Source organism: Mobula birostris, chromosome 6 (assembly GCF_030028105.1).
Source record: "Mobula birostris isolate sMobBir1 chromosome 6, sMobBir1.hap1, whole genome shotgun sequence".
NCBI lineage: Eukaryota > Metazoa > Chordata > Chondrichthyes > Myliobatiformes > Myliobatidae > Mobula > Mobula birostris.
In genome coordinates, this window is record NC_092375.1 from 146095305 (window position 1) to 146118298 (window position 22994).

Sequence of the window (22994 nt, forward strand, 5' to 3'; positions counted from 1 at the left end):
GGGTTTCATCTCCTAAGTTACAGAGACAGGTTGAACAAGTTGGGTCTTTATTCTTTGGAGTGTAGAAGGTTGAGGGGGGACTTAATAGAGGTATTTAAAATATGAGGGGGATAGATAGAGTTGATGTGGATAGGCTTTTTCCATTGAGAATGGGGGAGATTCAAATAAGAGGACATGAGTTGAGAGTTAGGGGGCAAAAGTTTAGGGGTAACATGAGGGGGAACTCAGAGAGTGGTAGCTGTGTGGAATGAGCTTCCAGCAGAAGTGGTAGAGGTAGGTTCGTTATTGTCATTTAAAGAAAAATTGGATAGATATATGGACAAGAAAGGAATGGAGGGTTATGGGCTGAGTGCAGGTCGGTGTGACTAAGTGAGAGTAAGCGTTCGGCACAGGCTAGAAGGGCCGAGAAGGGCTGTTGATAAGGCAAAATTGCAGTCAACGGTTGAGTTGGAACGTAAAAGGCGGGTAAAACCAATAAAGGTGAATACAGGACAAAACATGTGATATTTGAATACGTGCAGTATACAGAAAAAGGTCAATGAACTTTTAGCACAGTTACAGATTGGTAAGTATGATGTTGTAAGCATCTCTGATTCATAGCTGAAAGATTATAGCTGGACGTTTAATGTCCAGCTATACAATTGCATTGAAAGGACAGGCAGGAAGGCAGAAGGGTGGCATGCTCTATTGGTAAAAAATGAAATTAAAACATTAGGAAGAGTTGATATAGGGTTGGAAGTTGTTGAATCATTGTGGATGGAGCTAAGGAACTGCAAAGGTAAAAAGACCCTGATGGGAGTTGCATACAGAGCCCCAAAGAGTAGTCAGGATGTGTTCTACAAGTTACGATGGGAGATAGAAACTGCCCGCCAAAAGTTATCATAGTTACGGGGGATTTTAATATGCAGGCAGATTTGAAAATCAGATTGGTGTGTGATTCCAAGAGGGGGAATTTCAAGAATGCCTGTGAGAGAGCTTTTTTAGAGCAGCTCATGGTTGAGCCCGCTAGGGGACCAGCTATTTTGGATTGAGTGATGTGAATTGAACTGGAATTGATTAGAGAGCTTAAGGTAAAAGAACCTCAAGGGTAGTGTGATCATAATACGATCAAATTCACCCTGAAATTTGAGGAAAAAGAAGCTAAAGTTAGCTGTATCAGTATTACATGCAATGGAGTAAAGGAAATTACAGAGGAATAAGAGATGTACTTGCCAAAGGAAATTACAGAGGAATAAGAGAGTTGGCCAGAATTGATGGAAAAGAACACTGGCAGGGATGACAGCAGAGCAGCAATGGCTGGAATTTCTGAAAGCAATTCTGAAGGCACAAAGAGGATGAAGTACTAAAGACATGATGACACAATCATGGCTAACAAGTGAAATCAAAGCCACCATAAAAGCCAAATAGTAGAGCACAAATCAGTGAGAAGTTAGGGGATTAGGGAGCTTTTAAATACCAACAGAAGACAACTAAAAAAGCATTAAGAAGGTAAAGATGGAATATGAAAGTAAGCTAGCCAATCATATTAAAGAGGATATGAATATATTCTTCAGATATTTAAAGAGCAAAAGAGAGCTGAGAGTGGATATTGGACTGCTGGAAAACGATGCTGGAGAGGTAGTAAGGGGGGACAAGGAAATGGCGGACAAACAGAATAAATATTTTGCATCAGTCTTCACTGTGAAAGACACTGGCAATGTGGTGGAAGTTCTAAGTCTGAGGAGTCATGAAGAGTCGAAGATTGCTGAGCCTCTTGCAATGATCTTTGCGTCATCAATAAGGACGGGAGAAGTACCGGAGGATTGGAGGGTTGCAACTGTTGTTCCCTTGTTCAGGAAAGAGAGTAGAGATAGCCCAGGAAATTACAGCCAGTGAGTCTGACTTCAGTGGTGGGCAAGTTGTTGGAGAAGATCCTGAGAGGCAGGATTTATGAGCATATAGGGAGACATAATCTGATTAGGGATAGTCATCATGGCTTTGTCAAGGGTAGGTCATGAAATACGAGCCTGAATGAATTCTTTGAGGAAGTAACAAAACACATTAATGAAGGTAGAGCAGTGGATGTAGTGATTATGGATTTCAGTAATGTATTTGATAAGGTTCCCCATGCATGGCTCCTTCAGAAGTAAGGAGGCATGGGATCCAAGGAGACCTTGCTTTGTGGATTCAGAAAGCAAAGGGTGGTTGTAGGTGGTTCATATTCTGCATGGAGGCCAGTGACCAGTGGTGTTCCATGCGGATCTGTTCTGGGACCCCTCCTCTTTGTGATTTTTATAAATGACCTGGATGAGGAAGTAGAAGGGTGGGTTAGTAAGTTTGCAGATGACAAAAAGGTTCGGGGTGTTATTAATAGTCTGGAGGGTTGTCAAAGATTACAGTGGGACAACAATGGGATGTAGAACTGGGCTGAGAAGTGGCAGATGGACTTCAACCTAGATAAGTGTGAAGTGGTTCATTTTGGTACGTCAAATTTGAAGACAGAATATAATATTAATGGTAAGACTCTTGGCCGTGTGGAGGATCAGCGAGATCTTGGGGTTTGTGTCCATGGGACACTGAAAGCTTCTGCGCAGGTTGACAGTTTTGTTAAGAAGGTGTATGGTGTGTTGGCATTCATCAACTGTGGGATTGAGCTCAAGAGCCTTGAGGTAATATTTCAGTTATATAAGACTTTGGTCAGACCCCACTCGGAGTACTGTGTTCAGTTCTGGTCACCTCACTGCAGGAAGGATATGGATACTATAGAGAAAGTGCAGAGGATATTTACAAGGATGTTGCCTGAATTGGAAGGTGTACATTATGAGAATAGATTGAGTGTACTTAGCCTTTTCTCCTTGGAGCAACAGAGAATGAGAGGTGACCTGATATAGGGGCATTGATAGTGTGGATAGCCAGAGGCTTTTTCCAGGGCTGAAATGGCTAACATGAGGAGGCATAGTTTTAAGGTGCTTGGAAATGGGTACCAAGGGAATGTCAGGGGTACATTGCTTCACACAGAGAATGGTGGATGCCATCTGTTGGCTCTGTGAGAAAGCATGAAGTTGGTCAAATCCTACCACCTGATACTTGAAGCAAAAATATGTCGTACTTTTACTGCAAATCAAATTACCTACATATTACATTAATTTTATCATTGCAACTAAAATTACCACCACTGCACAACTCATTAAGGCAATAATATCATCAAGTGGATGCTAGCCATGACATCATTGCATATGGGACTCTGTGAGGTGAAAAGTCTCCAGGTGTCTATGGCTTCACCTTGGTTACTTTGAGAGCAGAACAGGGCATTAACAACTTGCATTTATTTTGCATCTTTAATGCAATAAATTGAAACTCCCCCCCCCCAATATTTCATGGCACCATTACCAAACTTAACTTAAAACAGAGCTTTGTAAGATTAGGACAGGTGATAAAAGCTTAATCAAAGTAGAACTACAAAACACCTGAAAGAAGGTAAGAAGGATTGAGAAACCCGGATGTTCAGAGAGAAAATTTCATTGTCTGGAGTCTTGACTGCCGTAGACTTGATCACCAGTGGTAAGGCCATTTTAGTTAGGAATAACAGAATGGTTATAAAAGGAATGCGTGGCTGGGGAATTTATAGAGCTGAAGAGGTAAAATTCACAGGGAGGTCTTGAAAATAAGGATGATAATTTTAAACAATTTCGTTATTACATAAAGAACTAACAGAGTCAGTTTGTGCAAGATGATTGGTGAATGGAACACGATCTGCTGTAGGATGTAGAACCATAACCATAGAACCATAGAAACTACAGCACAGAAACAGGCCTTTTGGCCCTTCTTGGCTGTGCCGAACCATTTTCTGCCTAGTCCCACTGACCTGCACACGGACCATATCCCTCCATACACCTCCCATCCATGTATCTGTCCAATTTATTCTTAAATGTTAAAAAAGAACCCACATTTACCACTTCGTCTGGCAGCTCATTCCACACTCCCACCAATCTCTGTGTGAAGAAGCCCCCACTAATGTTCCCTTTAAACTTTTCCCCCCTCACCCTTAACCTATGTCCTCTGGTTTTTTTCTCCCCTTGCCTCAGTGGAAAAAGCCTGCTTGCATTCACTCTATCTATACCCATCATAATTTTATATACCTCTATCAAATCTCCCCTCATTCTTCTACGCTCCAGGGAATAAAGTCCTAACCTATTCAACCTTTCTCTGTAACTGAGTTTCTCAAGTCCCGGCAGCATCCTTGTAAACCTTCTCTGCACTCTTTCAACCTTATTTATATCCTTCCTGTAATTTGGTGACCAAAACTAAACACAATACTCCATATTAGGCAGGAAAGTTCTGTGTGTTTTCATTGAGGAGGGGGGTGGAGTAGAGTTTTAGCTTAGAAAGTTTAAGCAAAGGTATATTGCAAAATTATGGACAGAGCTTTGATCTTAATTATGATATAGTACCAAAGAGGTGTTAATAGGATGACAATTTATGAGACCTGCCTTCAGAGGGCAGATGAGGAATTCATGGACGACTGTCCCTCTGCCTATGATCAGTTCCATTATCGTGACATTTACTCCTGCCAGATGGTGGATGGTTACTGGATTTTTTTATGAGTAACCTCACTAAAGAGGTCGACAGTATTTCCTGCGACTGTGAAATGCAATGACTAAGGCAGCTGTAATTCAACCACTGGGTCTTTCAAAAACTCAAGAGATTAGCAGAAAAATATAATCCTGTCAGACTGAAGTCTTGAGAATAATAATAACATCAGTTCAACCTGACAAATACCCTTCATTTTTGATCAGACTACAGTGAAGATCAATGTAAAGTGGATGGAATGATTCAGAGCCTCATTTTAAATAATCCCCCTATTTGATGTCAGCTCATGCATATACTTCAAGTCAATAACTTCAAATTTAGGAATGTATGGCACTCATATTATTGACAATTTAATATGCTGACCTTCTTAAAGTAAGAATGTAGTATTCAGTCACTCTGACACAGGACTGTGAAATTGAAACCATATTATTTTACGTGATGCAATGAAAACTGGAATTGAAATCAGCCCCTTGTAGAGAAGAATTATTGGTAGGATTTTACCACCTTCATGCTTTCTCACAGATCCAATAGATGTATAAGATGATGAGAGGCATTGATCGTGTGAATAGTCAGAAGCTTCTTCCCAGGGCTGAAATGACTAGCGCGAGAGGGCATCGTTTTAAGGTGCTTGGAAGCAGGTACAGAGGAGATGTCAAGGGTAAGTTTTTACTCAGAGAGTGGTGAGTGTGTGGAATGGGCTGCCGGCGACGGTGGTGGAGGCAGATATGATAGGGTCTTTTAAGAGATCCCTGGATAGGTACATGGAGCTCAGAAAAATAGAGGACAATGGGTAACGCTAGGTAATTTCCAAGGTAAGGACATGTTTGGCACAGCTTTGTGGGCCGAAGGGCCTGTATTGTGCTGTAGGTTTTCTATGTCAACTAAAACATTGACATCAAAAAGCAAAAACAAGGAGAATCCACTTCCAATGTTGACTACTTTTAGGTAAGAAATACAACCATTTCTCAATGTTTAAAACATATAGAACGTGAGAGATTTTGGCTTTAATTCCTTAATGTTGAAAACCTGACACAATAAAACATAAAGACAAAGGACTAAATATTCAGGAACTCTGAAAGAGGAGACAAAGATTCTGCAAATATCAGGAAGCCTCAGCGAAAAGAGAAAGAGAGCTAAGTTTTTAGGTTGTCAGTGAAAGCTTAGACAAACAATGAAATGGTTTCAGAGATAGCTTGATCTTACAGCGATGTATAATTGAGCAGTTATTTGCACAGACTTCTCAGACATCAAAAAATCTCTTGATCTCAAGTTCAAGTTCGGGTTATTATCATTCAGCTGTACACATGTATGCAGCCAAACAAAAACAATGTTCTTCTGGAACCAACGTGCACAACACAGGACATACAGCACTGCTCAAAAGTCTTAGGCACACATATAGAGATAGGGTCCTTTACACTTTTGCACAGTCCTGTGATTGTTAACATAGAGCAGAGAATGAATTTATAAATCAGGTAGGAGAAAAGGATGTTGGGAATGGCGAGGCTGGAGCACCATGGGAAGAGAGAGGGACAGATGGCAGAGAAGAAGTGCCGGGGTGGGGTATGGCACGGGTGCAGGCACACTCAGCCCATGACACCAGCACGGTCATTTGATTCCAAACAATTGGTATATTGATAATCACAGAATGTCTCTCTGGTGCTCCCTTCCCCTTTTTCCAACCATGATTCCCCTCTCCCTGCCCCCTTCCCATTCTTAGTCCACAAATAAGACTTTTGCAGAGTACCATCAGACAGATGAGAGAAGAACAGAATGGAAGTATATAAAACACATCCAATGACTAAGGGACAATTTCTTTATTGGCTTCAAATTATCAACAGTCATCAGCTTGCAGTTTCTATTGACTTTTAAAAACTCTGTTGTGAATGGTGTTTGACACTGAAGGTAGGGAATTCAAACATGCACATTTTACCAAATGATCAATGTCTGTAACTGAAACAGGAAAAGAAACTGTGATTGTGTATGATCATCCAATCTACTTAACATGCCAACGAGGTAGAGGATGACAACCTTTTGTGCACAGTTTAAATTCCATTGTACACTAGGAGCAAAAACTGCAAACGCGCACACCTTCGAGGGAACACTGACTGCAGGCTGCCAAGGTGAAATATAAGCCACTGTTTCTCTAGTTTGCATCAAGCCTCACCCTTGCAGTAGAAGCCAAGGATGGACATGCTGGTGTGGGAATAGGAAGGGGGATTACAATGGATTGCAACTGGTGGCAACAGAACCAACTGCAACAGATTGGGGGTGGGAGTGGTGGTTGGAGTTCATGCAGCCCTGACTTTTTACAGGCTAATTTGTTCGAACCATTAAAGTGGACAGACATTGAAGTGAACAGAATCGGCAGCAAATCAGGCACCGTTCAGGTGTTTTCCAGGCCATTGCTATTCCAGAAAGACTTCATTGATCTTTGTGGATTTTCAGCTCTGAATCATTCAGACTGCAGTGCAGCACGTAGAATCAAGATAATCAGAATGGCATGAAAGCACATGGCTTTGAATAAGAGAATGAGCAATGAATAAGGGAGTTCCTGAAATAACCCTAACTCATTTTAATTTACAGTTTATTATGCTGATCTGCACTTGGGATTTGTCGAAATAACACAGCCATTCTCTTTCAGGATGCTCACTCAAATATATGAATACTGAGCATCACCAGGACTTGCTTATCCAACTCTGAACTTAAAATGGGAAAGGTAAGGTTAACAATCAAAACAATCGTATTTGACTAATTATTCATTGGAACAGGTAAAAATTTAATTGATTTTTTTTCTTTTCAACACAGATCATCTTCTACGAGGACAGGAACTTCCAGGGTCGGCACTATGAGTGCAGCTCCGACTGTGCCGACCTCTCCCCTTACTTCAGCCGCTGTAACTCCATCCGTGTCGAGAGTGACTGGTGGGTGTTGTATGAGAGACCCAACTACATGGGATACCAGTACGTCCTGAACAAGGGAGAGTATCCTGACTATCAGCGCTGGATGGGATTTAATGACTGTGTCAAGTCCTGTCGCAGATTCCCACAAGTGAGTCATCTTTTATGTTTGCATACTTTATCCTCAACAAGGAGGATAAAACTGTAAATTGTTGTGCATTTGATTGAATTCTCACATTGGTGGAAGTACCCCAACTCTTTCCATGTATAAAAAGAATCTGTTTGTGAAACACTTTCATTATCTCACATTTGTACATTTAATTAAGTTTCTCTGTGCAGTAACTATGAAGCTGAAAAGCTTTATTCCTGGAGCAAGATTATCTAAACCAGCATAAAATGCACACTAGTCCAAAATTTAAGCAATATGATTGATTAATTTGGGGCAGCATGGTAGCTTAGTGGTTAGTGTAGCACTATAACAGACTATCAACCTGGGTTTAATGCCCACAGCTAGTGTTCTCAATATGACCATGTATGCTTCCTCCCAGTGATCCAGTTTCTTCCCACATTTTAAAGATGTCCAGGTTAACAGTTTAATTAGTCACTGGGGTGTTAATGAGTGGTGTGTGCACACTGGGCGAGCATGGCCTATTACAGTATTGAATGTCTACATAAATAAAATCAAAATAAAATGATCAGACAAATTATTGCGCCTTAAGTAAGCTGAGAGGAACAGGATTTAAACTTATTGAAAGGTTCCTTGTCATTGAAACTTATAGTTTCAACTGTTATAAAAAATATATTAAGATTACATGACAGAAAACCATCTCATTTAAATCTAAGCATTAACTAGATATTGGTAATTGAAGTATCCTATTTATGTGTACCCCTGATAGAAGCAGACTTGGATCTCCTGTTCCAAACCTTTCACTACTTTATTGCATCTCTGATTAGCTTGGACAACCAGGAGATTGCATCCTTTACTCGTATTTTTTCATTTTGTTGTTATTTCAGGTGTTGGTTACAGAGGGGATGGCATTTATTGTGATTTTTCAACTATTAGATGGATCCCACGGAGGCTGCCATTTTGTTCTACTGCCTGAAGCCACCACACATACCACAAAGAATGTTAAGCTCCAATAAAAATGACAAAAAGTTTCCACTACGATAAATCTAAACAATCCACTTAAATATCAAAAAATTAAATTATATTTGTGGCTCTCAGAGCTTTACAAGGGAAATGGATACTGCCTTCAGTCAGTAGATGATCGGCTGCTTCATTAGAGCTAACTCAGTTGTTCCTGGTTCTGAAACATTATCTACACTTACTTGAAAGATCATGTCTCACCAAGAGGCACATCAGTACAATTATAATCTTCTTTCTATTCCAGTACCAAGGAAGAAATTACAGAATAAGAATTTATGAGAAACCTAACTTTGGAGGCCAGATGATGGAGTTCATGGACGACTGTCCCTCTGTCTACGATCGTTTCTGTTACCATGACATCCACTCCTGTCAGGTGATGGATGGTTACTGGATCTTCTATGAACATCCCAACTACAGAGGCCAACAGTACTTCCTGATACCTGGGGAATACAGGAGATACACTACCTGGGGTGGCTACAACTCAATGATCGGGTCCTTCAGGCGCATGAGGGACTTCTAGATTTCCATTGTGAGACATAATCTCTCTGAAGTATTATTGGGAATAATAAAATTGTCTTCTTTATAAGCAACTTCCGTGTTTTGTGTATTCTTTTTTAAAATACTGTGCTATGTGGGAGTGACATACTGTACATTTTGTCTCAATAAAGTTAAAAAGACAAATGTTCAAGTAAATCATTCTGGATAACTATATCCTTTAGAAACAAAGGTCAAAGATAAGGCATTGTGGATAAGATCTTTTTCAGAGGGAAATATGCAATAGTGATATTAAAACTATGTCAATTTACTGTGGACGTCACACATCAAAATATGATCAAATGAGAGCAAAGATGTGAAGAGGACTAAGTCAAATCCTGTCTCCCATGGAGACACAAGAGACTGGAGATGATGGAATCTGGAGCAAATAAACAAACTGCAGGAGACACTCAGTGGATCAGTCAGCATCCATGAATGTACAGTTGATGTTGCAGGTCAAGATCCTACTGACCTAGTCCTGATGAAACTCCTGACCTTATTGTAACAATGAACAAAGGCACTGAAGGGACACTAAAGCTAGCGGATATAGAAGCAAAACAAGTATACAGGCATCATATTCATGACTTTCTTGGGAGAAGAGGCCTGCCTAACCCAAAATTACATGATATTTTTAAATGCAAAACATCAAAAGCAACAGCAAGACAATTCAATAGTTACAATGTCTCTACAATGCTTCTGTTGAATTACATATAGTTTTCACACACCTCCTTCTTCATACCCACACTCCAGACACCCAAAATGAATGTTAAGCAGCATTCTCTCTCTCTCTGGATTCACGCACATGCAGACATCAAGTGAGTGGGAGTTTTCTGATTTGTAATCAACCCCAGTCTGCTGCTCCAGGGAGACTTTTGTTCTGAGCTGCATTTTAAATTCAATCTATGTTCAAATCTGAAGATTGGCTGCTGCTGAAATTAATATTTGCTACGTACTCTAGCTCCAGAATATGCCCTAACAACTCAAAATATTAATTGTCCATTTTCCTCCTTCTCAACCAAGCAGTGAATTTCAGTAGTACTGTCAAGGTTTCTTATCGCTGATCCGTTATGAAAACATTTTAATTCACAAAGTATAGTCACAACCACTTTGAAGTCTAAATATTAAAGTAATCAATTAAAATATGCTGCAGGTTACTTGAATAATCCGTTTTACTGACAAGTGTAACTTTATAATCAGAGGCAAACAAAATCTGACAATATAGGCAAAGAAAAAGCAACATGGGGTGCAATCATTTAACACTTTCCGGGACCATTCAGTGAAGTACAGTGGTTTCCAATAAACAAAGTGATTTTCAAATTTAATCACTGCTGCATTTTTGGAAAAGTGGTCAATTTACACAGGTCCCAGATGCAGCAATGTAATAATGACCGAGATACACTCTATTTCTTGTGATACTGGCTGAGGGATCATTACTGGCCAAGACACCAGGACTGATCTCCCGCTGCTCTTGAAAAAATAGAATCTATTCATTTCATCTGTGAGAATATCAGCAGCCTCACCTGCAGGCACTGCTGTAATAAGATTTTTAGATAACAGGCTAACTAAAATTTGGAGTGTATAGGCCCAATCTACTCCAAATTTCCATTAAAAAAATATATAACACAGGAATCAATCTGATGAAATGTTCCTGCACTCTTTCTATCTCAAGAATATTCTTCCTTAGATAGATTACCTCTAATATTTACAGTATTTGCTTTATTTGTTACATATGTATTGAAACACCAATTCTAAACGTATGGATGGAAATTACAATGGATATTTACAAAATGGAGAAGGTAACAGCATCTGTTAGTTATAAGTTGGAACAATTTTATTCATACCGGAAAAATGGTTTAACTACATAACACCTCATAGGCCTGATTTTATTCTCATAAGTCAATGAATATGTTGTAAAAAAACATAGTTTTCTTCTTTTGATTGTTCTTTTTTTCCTCTCCTTTCTATAAGTGTATACCTCAGATAAATATTATGTGGAGATTTGTGACAAATACGATTATATGATATATATGTACAGTATCTGAAATACATCTTATGGAAATGTTTGTTTGATGATGAAATGCAATAAAAAAATAAATTACAAAAAAAAAAGAAACACTGAAGCATACAGTGAAATGCATCATTTGCATCAAATCAAATCAGCGATGATTGCACGGGGCAGCCCACAAGTTGCCATGCTTCCAGCACCAACATAGAATGCTCACAACTTGGTAACCCTAACCATACGTCTTTGGAATGGGAAAGGAAACTGGAGCACTCGATGGAAATCCACGCAGTCACGGGGAGAATGTACAAACCCCTTTCAGACAGCAGCGGGAATCCGTGATTGCTGGTGCTGGAAAGCAATGTCCTACCCTGCCGCCCCTGACCAGATTTGTACATGAATAACCAGACTTGTATAGTGTATTCCAAATATTGTCCAGATACTGTCTCACACTGAGCCTATATAAATGGAACAAGACTCCATCACTCAGGTCCTCTTGCAATAAAGGCCATATTACCATTCTCATTCCTAATCGCTTGCTGTCCCGGCCTGTTAGCTTTTCATAATTAATGTACAGGGAGACCTGGGTTTCTCTCAGCTTGCATTCTCTCATTGGTCCACAGACTCTGTGGTCCATGTGCATCTTGAGTTGCAGTATTTATCTATGATCTAAACCAAAACTAATAAACAAATAGGAATCCCAAAACAAATCGGGAAACAAGAGAGATGGCTAGATCTTCACTGAGAGATAGTACCAAGTTGATAGTAGTTGGTGGTAACGTGAGGTAAGTAGACATAAAATTCATAAATTATGCAGCATTGCCTGTGATTTGCCTCCACTTATTTAACACTGTTTTCAATGCCAAAACCTTCCTGGTTCAGAAAAAATAAAACCATAGAAAGTGAAGCTTTAGAAGCTGAGCTTGCCCTGTGAAAGGGGACCTGTAATGTCCCATGCTCCCATTTTTGTTCTTGCCAGCTCTGCACCATCACGAACCTGTCTTTTAAAATTAATCATCAGATCTACTTGCTTCAGCTTTATAGGAAAACTTTATAATTTGCAACTACTTCAGTTAACAAAAATCTTGTCATACCCTCCTCAAACTTTTGACAAAGATTTTTAATCCAGATCCTCGATTTACTAATTCACTTTCCAGAGGAATTAGTAGAACAGCAGCAGAGGAAAGTCAAGATTGTAACATGTCACGATGGGGATTCAGGTTCCTTCTTCTCCATTATCACTCATGAACAGTGGGTTACACTGCGGGGACCAGTGTTCATTGTCATTTCATTGTCCACACTCAAGACAACTGTCTGGGGTGCTTGTGGGAAGGAAGCTGTAATACTGCAGAAGGTTGCCTGTTATGTGGACTTCTCTCACTCTGTGAATGAGTGAGATCACATGCACGTCATGTGAGGGTGGAATGTGTCTGGAAACGCACTATAGGTGTTAGGCTGCCTTACTGGTTGTTGATGTTGTCTTTCCAAGTATTACCTGCCAAGGCCTTCATTCTGCGGCATGGTAATGTTAGCGGTTAGCGTAATGCTTTTACAGTGAAAGCAGTCACTAGTTGGGGTTCAGCTTCTGCTGCTGCTGGAAAGAGTTTGTACATTCTCCCTGTGATCATGTGGGTTTCTTCTGGTGGTCCAGTTTCTGTCCACATTCCAAAGACACACAGTTAGGATTAGTGTGTTGTGGGCACGTTATGTTAGCACTAGAAGCATGGTGGCACTTGTGGGCTGCCCTGCACATTCCTCACTGATTGGTTTGATGCAAAATGATGCATTTCACTGAGTTTGATGTTTCAATGAGCATCTTTGTGAGGTCATGAGCTGAGCCCCTTAATGTGGTCACAGCCAAACTTGAGTTTATTCTCATATGCACAGCTCACGCTGTGTTGTATTGAATTTTGTAAAATATTGGATGAAAGTCTGAACAGTTCCAGGTGACACTTAACTCTTTGTGAGCTCGCAGCATGTAAGGTGTTTGTATAAGTTAAACACTGTTAAATGTTTGCTGAGAGCAGCTGGATTCTTTCTTCACTTCAGGCACTAGTGGCATGAGGATGTCTGTAAATGAACACATGAGTTGTTTGAATGAGAGAAACCATGCTGCGTTAATGGCATGAGAAAAAAAAGACCAAAGAGTTTGTCTGTCTCTATGTGGCTTTTTCTACACTCGTGGAACCCCTATTTAATGGGAACCTTTTCCCTCAGTTCTTGAAACTTCACCTACAGCAAGGAAATTGCAATTGGTGCCTAGGACATAAGGTGGTTTCATCAGTTAGAATTTGGACTTACCCGACAACAGCAACAATCAAGTCCCCTGACAACAATGGCAATCAAGTGGTGACTAAGAATCAGGAGCCTTGAAATGTTTGTGGAAATCTTTTTAACATATTGCATAGTATTATGTGCAGAGTACTTGTGCTTTCCATTTAATGATAATAAATTCAGCTCAAGTTACCTCTTCGTGTGCTTATACACTTATTACTACATCTTCTGGACATGTAATTTTTTGGATCGTTTGAGTCTGATCAACACAGCCCATTACACATGCATACACAGGCACAATAAAAACTTACTTGCAGCAGAATCACAAGCACATAGCATCACAAGAAAAATTTAAATTAAATGCAGTTTTTACAAGAAAGAACAGAATCAGGACAAAGATATCCACTTTAGAGCAAAGTTCTAACTTCTGACAAACTTCTACAGATATATTATTGAAAGTGTCCTGCAAGGTTACATGATGGTGTGGTATGGCAATCAAATACTCAGTAGTGTAGTTAGCTGCAGACAGTAGTGGACTCTGTCCAATATATCACGGTCACATCTTTTCCCACCAACAGCAATCTCTACAGAAGTCTCAAGATTGAAATCACAACATACAGTCAAGGGACCTGGTAAGATTTCATACAGGTGGATATATTGGCAAGGTTGTGTTTGGTGTGAGGGACAGCTGCCACATATCACTTCGAGTTCAAAGGATGCCAGGATGTTCTGCAGTCAGGCAAAATCATCACTTTGAATAATGTAGAGTGATCATTGTAAATCATCAACAAATAAAGTGACAAGACAGCAAAATAAAAAGAATCAGTGACAAATCAGGAGTCTTTCAAGAGTTTTTGCACTATGAGTTCTCACGTGCATTTAATTGATACAGCATCTGCTGAATATCAATCCTGACTCATTAGAATAACAAAAGTACAGCCTAGTTAGCCTTTCTGCTCAGCATATAAATACCCAGCTGTGCGAGGCAGTGCTACACACGCTCAGTCACTCAGTCAACTGCGAGCTCAAAATGGGAAAGGTAAGGGCAATTTTGTTTAAGAACTGTATTAAACATTTTTAGAGTATCTTTGCTAGTTAGTGCACCTACTAATTTATAAACCAATTTCTTCCCACAGATCATCTTCTACGAGGACAGGAACTTCCAGGGTCGGCACTATGAGTGCAGCTCTGACTGTGCCGACCTCTCCCCTTACTTCAGCCGCTGTAACTCCATCCGTGTCGAGAGTGACTGGTGGGTGTTGTACGAGAGACCCAACTACATGGGATACCAGTATGTCCTGAGCAGGGGCGAGTATCCTGACTACCAGCGCTGGATGGGTTTCAGTGACTGCATTGGATCTTGTCGCAGCTACCCTTCTGTAAGTTCCTATTTTTGGTTTTTATGTTTTAATCAAGAATGAAGAGTAGGAAAGGACATATTGCTTGATATTTCATTTCTTTTTGTCAACTGTGAAAAGATTTTGGATGTTTCTATATGTATTTAGTAGTTGTAAGTGATAGATCTAATTAACCTCATCTTTATAATAGAACAGATCCTGCAGCAAGATGTTCTCTATTTAGTATCTACAGGAAAGGTGGTCAGCACATAACTAAAGCTGAAGCACCATTTGATAAATTGTCTCAGTAATTATGTATAACTGAAAGATGAATTACTTGATTGGAGTACAGAGTGTAAGTGGATCATTTACAGAAAGATTTGTAACGTGTTTTCACCTTTCACAATTCTTTCACCTATGCTAAAAAGAACCATAAAATTAAATGAGCGAAATATCATCAAATTGAGTCTGAGAATTAGATATCACTAATCAACTTATCCAATGTATGTTCCAAAATGGAATCAATCAATCAGTCCCTGAAGCAAAGATACAGGAAGTCTGAAATTAAAGCAGGAAGTCTGTAAATACTCTGCAGTTCTGGCATTCTCAGGTTGATACGCTTTAACTTGCAGAGCAACAGAATTTCATCTGCTGGCTTAGCATGTTACAGCCCTCAGAAGTCAATACTAAATTCAGCAATTTCAGACAACCAACCTCTCCTCTTACGTATCAGAACAAATCAGTTCAAATGAAAGGTTATCAACAGAAAGTCTTGATTCAGCACAATACAGGCCCTTCAGCCCACAATGTTGTGCCGAACATGTACTTACTTTAGAAATCACCTAGGGTTACCCATAGCCCTCTAATTTCTAAGCTCCATGTACCTATCCTAGAGTCTCTTAAAAGACCCTATTGTATCTGCCTCCACCACCATCACCAGCAGCCCATTCTACACACTCACCACTCTCTGCATAAAAATTTACCCCTGATATCTCCTCTGTACCTACTTCCAAGCACCTTAAAACTGTGCCCTCTTGTGTTAGCCATTTCAGCCCTGAGTAAAAGCCTCTGACTACCCATACGATCAATGCCTCTCACTATCTTATACACCTCTATCAAGTCACCTCTCATTCTCCATCGCTCCAAGGAGAAAAGGCCAAGTTCACTTAACCTATTCTCATAAGGCATGCTCCCCAATCCAGGCAACATCCTTGTAAATCTCCTCTGCACCCTTTCTATAGTTTCCACACCTTTACTGTAGTGAGGACCAGAAATGAGCATGGTGCTCCAACTGGGGTCTGACCAGGGTCCAATATAGCTGTAACATTACCTCTCAACACTTGAACTCAATCCTATGGATGATGAAGGCCAATACACCATATGTCTTCTTAACCACACAGTCAACCAGCTTTGAGTGTCCTATGGACTTGGCCCCCAAGATCCTTCTGATCCTCCACACTGCCAAGATTCTTGCCATTAATACTATCATATCTGCCATCATATTTGACCCACCAAAGTGAACCACCTCACACTTTTCTGGGTTGAACTCCAAATGCCGCTTCTCAGCCCAGTTTAACACCCTATTGATGTCCCGCTGTAACCTCTGACAGCCCTCCACACTATCCACAACACCCCCAACCTTTGTGTCATCAGCATTCATTAGAGTTCTCTGGATTTCTCCTTTATTTCAGATTCCCAGCCATCTGCAGCTCTATTGATATTGTTTTCTCTCTCGTCTGCCCTATTCATCTCTATTGGAGAGAGACCATCAAGGTTTCACCACATTTCCTCATTCTGTAGTATCATCACTTGCAGCATCCAGCCTCTCTTCTTCACCAACCTATTATGGACATTCCTTTATTCTTTTTATCCCTCTCCCTTTAACATCCAATTAGCATTAACTGCTGCTCCCTCCACAGCTGTCGCTTGATCTGCAGGTTTTTCCACCTTGTTATGATTTTATTTGATGATCTTGGCAATTCTTTGCTTTTCTCGTTTAAGTCATGTGTGAAATAAATGCTGACATCGGCTATCAAACAGTAACTGCTTCCACAGAGCTTACTGCACCGTCTCTTGGGGTTCAGAAACTTATCTACACCCTAGTCTTCCAACCCCATCTGTCCTGCTGCTTCATCTGGAAGCTGGAATAGATTATTCTTAGCATCAGCCCAATTATACTCTTCTTTCTATTCCAGTACCGTGGAGGCATCTACAAGATGAGGATTTACGAGAGGCCTGACTTTGCAGGACAGATGATGGAATTCATGGACGACTGTCCCTCCGTCTACGATCGTTTCCGTTACCGTGACATCCACTCCTGTCAGGTGATGGATGGTTACTGGATCTTCTATGAGCAGCCCAACTACCGAGGCCGACAGTACTTCCTGAGACCTGGGGAATACAGGAGATACAGTGACTGGGGCGGCTACAACTCAACCATTGGGTCTTTCAGGCGCATGAGGGACTTCTAGGTTATTGCTGCAAAGAATGATCTTACCTTTCTGAAATAAGAATAATAAAGCATTATTCACTTCACTATTTTCATGAGTTTCCATTTATTGTTTACAGATGAAAGTTCTGAAATAACAATGATATCTACTTCACAAAGAAAAGCATCCTCCTCTGCTTAGCTGAAGTCAGGCAATTTTAATTATTAAATTAAGCACGAAGGATCCACCTACCAGGCTTTTTTCACTAGCTGATGTGGGGTCTACGTTATCTGACGCAGTAGCCCTTGGATTCAGAGCCAAGTCTTGTGTTGCTGGTCTCTTTCATTCTTGCTTTTCATGCGTTCCCTTTAGCCCCTTTCCCCTCCCCCACCACAGCTGTACTACCCTCTATGGCTTGCACGACTCTCAAAAGCTAAAGCACTCACTCAGGAAGAAGGTGCCTAGTCTGAGTGGTATCAAGTCCTTAGGCAACTCCAGCTGAGGGTTGGCTGCTTGCATCCCTAGTGGCAGCGAATCCTCTGACGATCAGACATATTTAGAAAGGCAGAAATATATTTCAATCATCAAAACTTTAAAAAAATCTTAATGATGATTTTATAAATTACCCCAAACTTGGGTGAATTAACTTAAAACATGAATATGAGTCAAAATAAATTTAAAAAATAAGAAACACCTTCTTTCACTTATCTGTGTAGGAAGGCTAAATGAATGAGATTGCCACTTGCAGTTTCCATAAATCTGTGAATCCAGGTGCAAAATGCATGACCTACTCTCTCCCACACCCCAGCACAACCCAGAATTGCTCCTGCACTCAAGGCCCTGTGTTGGGGTTAAGCGATGTGTGTGCTGCCTGATCCAATATCTCATGCAAAAACACCACCCCTAAAATGTAGTGCCACCTCGATGTTCAGATGGTGAACCCTATCATCCTATTTGGAGCTGAATTCAGTTTGATTCCTAAAGCTCCTGACTTGGAAAACATAGCAACATAGAAAACCTACAGCACAATACAGCCCCTTTGGTCCAGAATGCTGTGCTGAACACTTTAGAAATTACCTAGGATTACCCATAGCCCTCTATTTTTCTAAGCTCCATGTACACCGGAGGGCAGAGCTTAGTCAAGGTGGCACTAAATAGCAACTCGTTTGCTTGCATCTTCAGAAACAGCTCTGTTTCCATCTTCAATATCTCTATTTTTCCCATTCAGGGTTCTTTTGAAGACCCTGACCTGGAGTTATACGTTGACTTTGGTTCTTTGCGGCAATGGGACCCGCTCTCAGGGTTTCACGACTGGCCAGTATCCCACATGACAAGGGTACGGCCTGAGAGTTCGGCTCACCTTTGGAGGCCTAGGATCTCGGGGCTCTGGAGACAGGAGGATCGAAGGTCGGTGTCCCGACAGACTGGTGTGTCGTGGGAGCCAGGAGATCTTTGGCTGTGTGCTCAGAGACCTGAGATCTTTGGGCACAGAGCTCGGAAAAAGCGACGTAATGGACTTTTAACATTGTAAACCAGCAGGTTGTTTGTTGTGTCTCCCCTCTCGCTCTGAAATGGAGACATCTCTTTCTCCCTTATTGGGAAGAATATGTGGTATGTTGGATACTGGGTGAATGCGTTGCCTTTGGAGTACTGCAAGTCTGTGTCTTTGCTGCATGCTTGAGTGCTCGGTGGAGGGTGCTGATGCTTTTTTTTTGCCAGTGGGAGAAGGGGGGGGATCATTGCTTGCTGCTGCTTATGTGTGGAAGGGAGGGGAGCTGGGGCGGGGGACTTTGGGGTTCTAACATTTAATTGTCATTCAAACGTTGGGGCACTCCTCTGCTTTTGTGGGTGGTTACGTAGTAAAAGCATTTCAGGATGTACATTGTATACAGGAGGAAATCTGCAGATGCTGGAAATTCAAGGGTCTCGGCCTGAAACATCGACTGTACCTCTACCTATAGATGCTGCCTGGCCTGCTGCGTTCCACCAGCATTTTGTGTGTGTTGTTTGTATATTGTATACATTTATCCAACATTTACCTTTGAAACCCTTGAAACCTATCCAGGAATCTCTCAAAACACACTATTGTATCCGCCTCCACCACAGTCACTGGCAGCCCATTCCACGCACTCACCACTCTTTGCATAAAAAACTTACTTCTGACATCTCCTCTGTGCCTACTTCGAAGCTCCTAAAAATTGTGCCCTCTCGTGCTAGCCATTTCGCCCTGGAAGAAGCCTCTGACTATCCACACGATCAATGCCTCTCATCATCTTATACACATCTATCAGGTCACCCCTCATCCTCCCTCACTCCAAGGAGAAAAGACCAAGTTCACTCAACCTATTCTCATTAGACATGCTCCCCAATCCAGGTAACATCCTTATAAATCTCCTCTGCACCCTTTCGGTAGCTTTCACATCCTTCCTATGTGAAGTGACCAGAACTGAGCACAGTACTCCAACTGGGGTCTGACTAGGGTCCTATATAGCTGTAACATTACCTCTCAGCTCTTAAACTCAATCCCATGGTTGATGAAGGCCAATACACCGTATGCCTTCTTAACAACACTATCAACCTGCATAGCAGTGTATGGACACGGACCCCAAGATCCTTCTGATTCTCCACACTCCCAAGAGTCTTACCATTAATACTATATTCTGCCATCATATTTGACCTAACAAAATAAACCACCTCACACTTTTCTGGGTTGAAGTCCATCTGCCACTTCTCAGCCAGTTTTGCATCCTATTGATGTCCCACTGTAAACTCTGATGGTCCTCCACACTATCCACAACACCCCCAACCTTTGTGTCATCAGCAAATTTACTAAGCCATCCCTCCGCTTCCTCATCCAGGTCATTTATAAAAATCACAACAAGAAGGGTTCCCAGAACAGATCCCTGAGGCACACCACTGGTCACCAACTTCCACGCAGAATATGACCATTCTACAACCACTCTTTGCCTTCTGTGGGCAAGACAATTCTGGATCCACAAAGCAAGGTCCCCTTGGATCTCATGCCTCCTTACTTTCTCAATAAGCCTTGCATGGGGTACCTTATCAAATGCCTTGCTGAAATCCATATACACTGCATCTACTGCTCTACCTTCATCAATGGTAAAGGAGATAGAATTGTGCTCACTATCTCCAAGATGCTCTCCCACTGAGAGACATAACACCTGACCAGGTTCATTTCCCAATACCAGATCAAGTACAGCCTGTCCTCTTGTAGGCTTATCTACATATTGTGTTAGGAAACATTCCTGAATACACCTAACAAACTCTACCCCATCTAAACCCCTTGCTTAGGGAGATGCCAATCAATATTGGGGAAATTAAAATCTCCCACCATGACAAAGCTGTTAATATCGCATCTTTCCAGAATCTGTCTCACTATCTGCTCCTTGATATCCTTATTACTATTGAGTGGTCTATAAGAAACACCCTTCCTGTTCCTAACTTCCACCTACAGAGACTTAGTAGACAATCCCTCCATGACTTCTTCCTTCCCTGCAGCTGTGACACTATCTCTGATCAGCTGTGCCACGCTCCCACCTCTTTTGCCTCCCTCCCTGTCCTTTCTGAAACACTAAAGCCTGGAACTCTAAGCAGTCATTCCTGCCCCTGAGCCATCCAAGTCTGTAATGGCCACAACATCATAGCTCCAAGTACTGATCCACACTCTAAGCCCATCCGCCATGTTCATGATACTCCCTACATTAAAATAGGCACATCTCAAACCATCAGTCTGAGTTTATTCCTTCTCTATCACCTGCCTAACCTCCCTCTCACACTGTCTACAAGTTTTCTCGATTTGCGAGCCAACCGCCCCTTTTTCAGTTTGGTTCCCACCCCCCAGCAATTCTAGTTTAAACTCTCCCCATTAGCCTTAGCAAACCTCCCTGCCAGGATATTGATCCCCCTGTGATTCAAGTGCAACTTGTCTTTTTTGTACAGGTCACGCCTGCCCCAAGGGAGGTCCCAATGATCCAGGAATCTGAATCCTTGCCCCTCGCTCCAAACCCTTAGCCACACATTTATCCTCCACCTCTACTCCTATACTTACTGTCGTGTGGCACAGGCAGCAATCCCGAGATTACTACCTTTGAGGTCCTGCTTCTCAACTTCTTTCCTAACTGCCTGTAGTCTGCTTTCAGGGCCTTCTCCCTTTTCCTGCCTATGACGTTGCTATCAATTTGTACCACAACCTCTAACTGTTCACCTTCCCACTTCAGGAAATCGCGGACGTGATCAGAAACATCCCAGACCCTGGCACTTGGGAGGCAAACTACCATCTGTGCTTCTTTTTTGCATCTACCGAATCGCCTGTCTGACCTCCTAACTATAGAGTCCCATATCACTGCTGCCATCCGCTTCCTTTCCCTACCCTTCTGAGCCACAGGGCCAGACTCTGTGACAGAGGCATGGCCACTGTTGCTTCCTCCAGGTAGGTCATTCCCACCCCCCCCCAACAGTACTCAAAGAGGAGTACTTACTGTTAAGGGGGACAGCCACAGGGGTACTCTCTAGTATCTGACTCTTGCCCTTTCCTCTCCTGACTGTTACCCACTTATCTGTTTCCCGAGGCCACGGTGTGACTAACTGCCTATAGCTCCTCTCTATCACCTCCTCACTTTCCCTGACCAGACGAAGGTCATCGAGCTGCATCTCCAGTTCCCTAACGCGATCACTAAGGAACTGCAGCTTGATGCACCTAGCACAGATGTAGCCATCCGGGAGTCTGGGAGTCTCCCGGACATCCCACATCTGACAGCCAGTTCAGAACACTGGCTTCACAGCCATACTTCCTAATCCTATTCTTCACAAGTAATTTACCTTGCCTCGACCTGTTGTTGCCGAAGCCCCGTTGAGCTAAAGCCCTCCTACTCTGACTTCCTCTACTCAAGTGCCCGCTCTATAAAGCTATTTTCTTTTAAAATTCTTCCCGCTGGTCTAACTTGCTGACATCCAAGCGCCTGCGCAGTTGTGCCTCGATTAAACCGCTGAAGAAAAAATGACCTCCTTTTAAATTCTTCCCACAGGTCTAAATCACTGACGTCCACGCTCCTGCTCAGTCGTGCCTCGATCAAAGCTGAGCATTATTCATTGAATGGTTCTTAAAGCAAGGCCATGATAATGCCTGGAGGATACTGCTGGAATACATGTAATTGTTTTAACCAGCCTGTCATCTGAACAATTTATTATTCAGTGAATGCCGTTCTTAACTTAGCCATAGAGTCACAGAGCTACACAGCATGGAAGCAGGTCGTTCTAACTAAATCACCCATACTGAGCAAGATACCTCTCCGAGCTGGTCCCTTTTCCTTGCATTTGTCCTATTTCTCTCTCATTTTTTTCTTTCCGTATAGCGGTTCAAATGTTTTTGAAACATAGTAATTCACCCACATCAATAGTTTCCCCTGGCAGCTTGTTCCAGACAGCCACTTATGAAGAAAAATTGCCCCTCAGGTCCCAATTAAATCTGTTCCCTCTCAATTTAAATCTGTGCCTTCTAGTTTTATATCTCCAACCCAGGCAAAAAGACTGTGAAACTTCCACCTTTGTCTGTACCCCTCAGGATTTTATAAAGCTCTATGTTACCCTTCAGCCTCCTACATTCCAGGGGGAAAAAAACTCATCATATCTAGTCTCTCCTTGTAACTCAAGCCCTCCAATCCCAGCAACGTTCTGAAGGATCTTTACTGCACTCTTTCCAGCTTAGTGACATCCTTCCTACAGCTCTGTGACCTGAACTAGACACCATCCTCCAAGTGTGGTGTCACTAACATCTTGTACAGTTGT

At 41.7% G+C, this 22994-nt stretch overlaps 2 protein-coding genes across 3 annotated transcripts; both read left to right on the forward strand.

The window, feature by feature from the left end:
• Positions 1-7246: 7246 nt before the first annotated feature.
• LOC140199443 (gamma-crystallin S-1-like) lies at positions 7247-9133 on the forward strand. Its single transcript, XM_072261545.1, has 3 exons — positions 7247-7285; positions 7375-7617; positions 8858-9133. The coding sequence occupies exons 1-3, from the start codon at positions 7277-7279 to the stop codon at positions 9131-9133; spliced, it is 528 nt and encodes a 175-aa protein (XP_072117646.1). The 5' UTR covers positions 7247-7276.
• Positions 9134-14453: 5320 nt separating this feature from the next.
• Positions 14454-17231, forward strand: LOC140199444 (gamma-crystallin S-1-like). Of its 2 annotated transcripts, none has more exons than XM_072261547.1 (3): positions 14454-14462; positions 14560-14806; positions 16966-17231. In XM_072261547.1, the coding sequence occupies exons 1-3, from the start codon at positions 14454-14456 to the stop codon at positions 17229-17231; spliced, it is 522 nt and encodes a 173-aa protein (XP_072117648.1). The 2 variants fall into 2 exon arrangements, with proteins under 2 accessions (XP_072117648.1, XP_072117647.1); XM_072261546.1 differs by having other exon boundaries at positions 14560-14802; positions 16956-17231.
• The last annotated feature ends 5763 nt before the right edge of the window (positions 17232-22994 follow it).

What these genes read in the sequence shown, in the direction of transcription:
- LOC140199443 (XM_072261545.1), top strand. An exon ending in CCTGTCGCAGATTCCCACAA is followed by an intron (nt 7,618 to 8,857) that starts GTGAGTCATCTT and finishes TTTCTATTCCAG; the next exon opens with TACCAAGGAAGAAATTACAG.
- LOC140199444 (XM_072261546.1), top strand. An exon ending in CTTGTCGCAGCTACCCTTCT is followed by an intron (nt 14,803 to 16,955) that starts GTAAGTTCCTAT and finishes TTTCTATTCCAG; the next exon opens with TACCGTGGAGGCATCTACAA.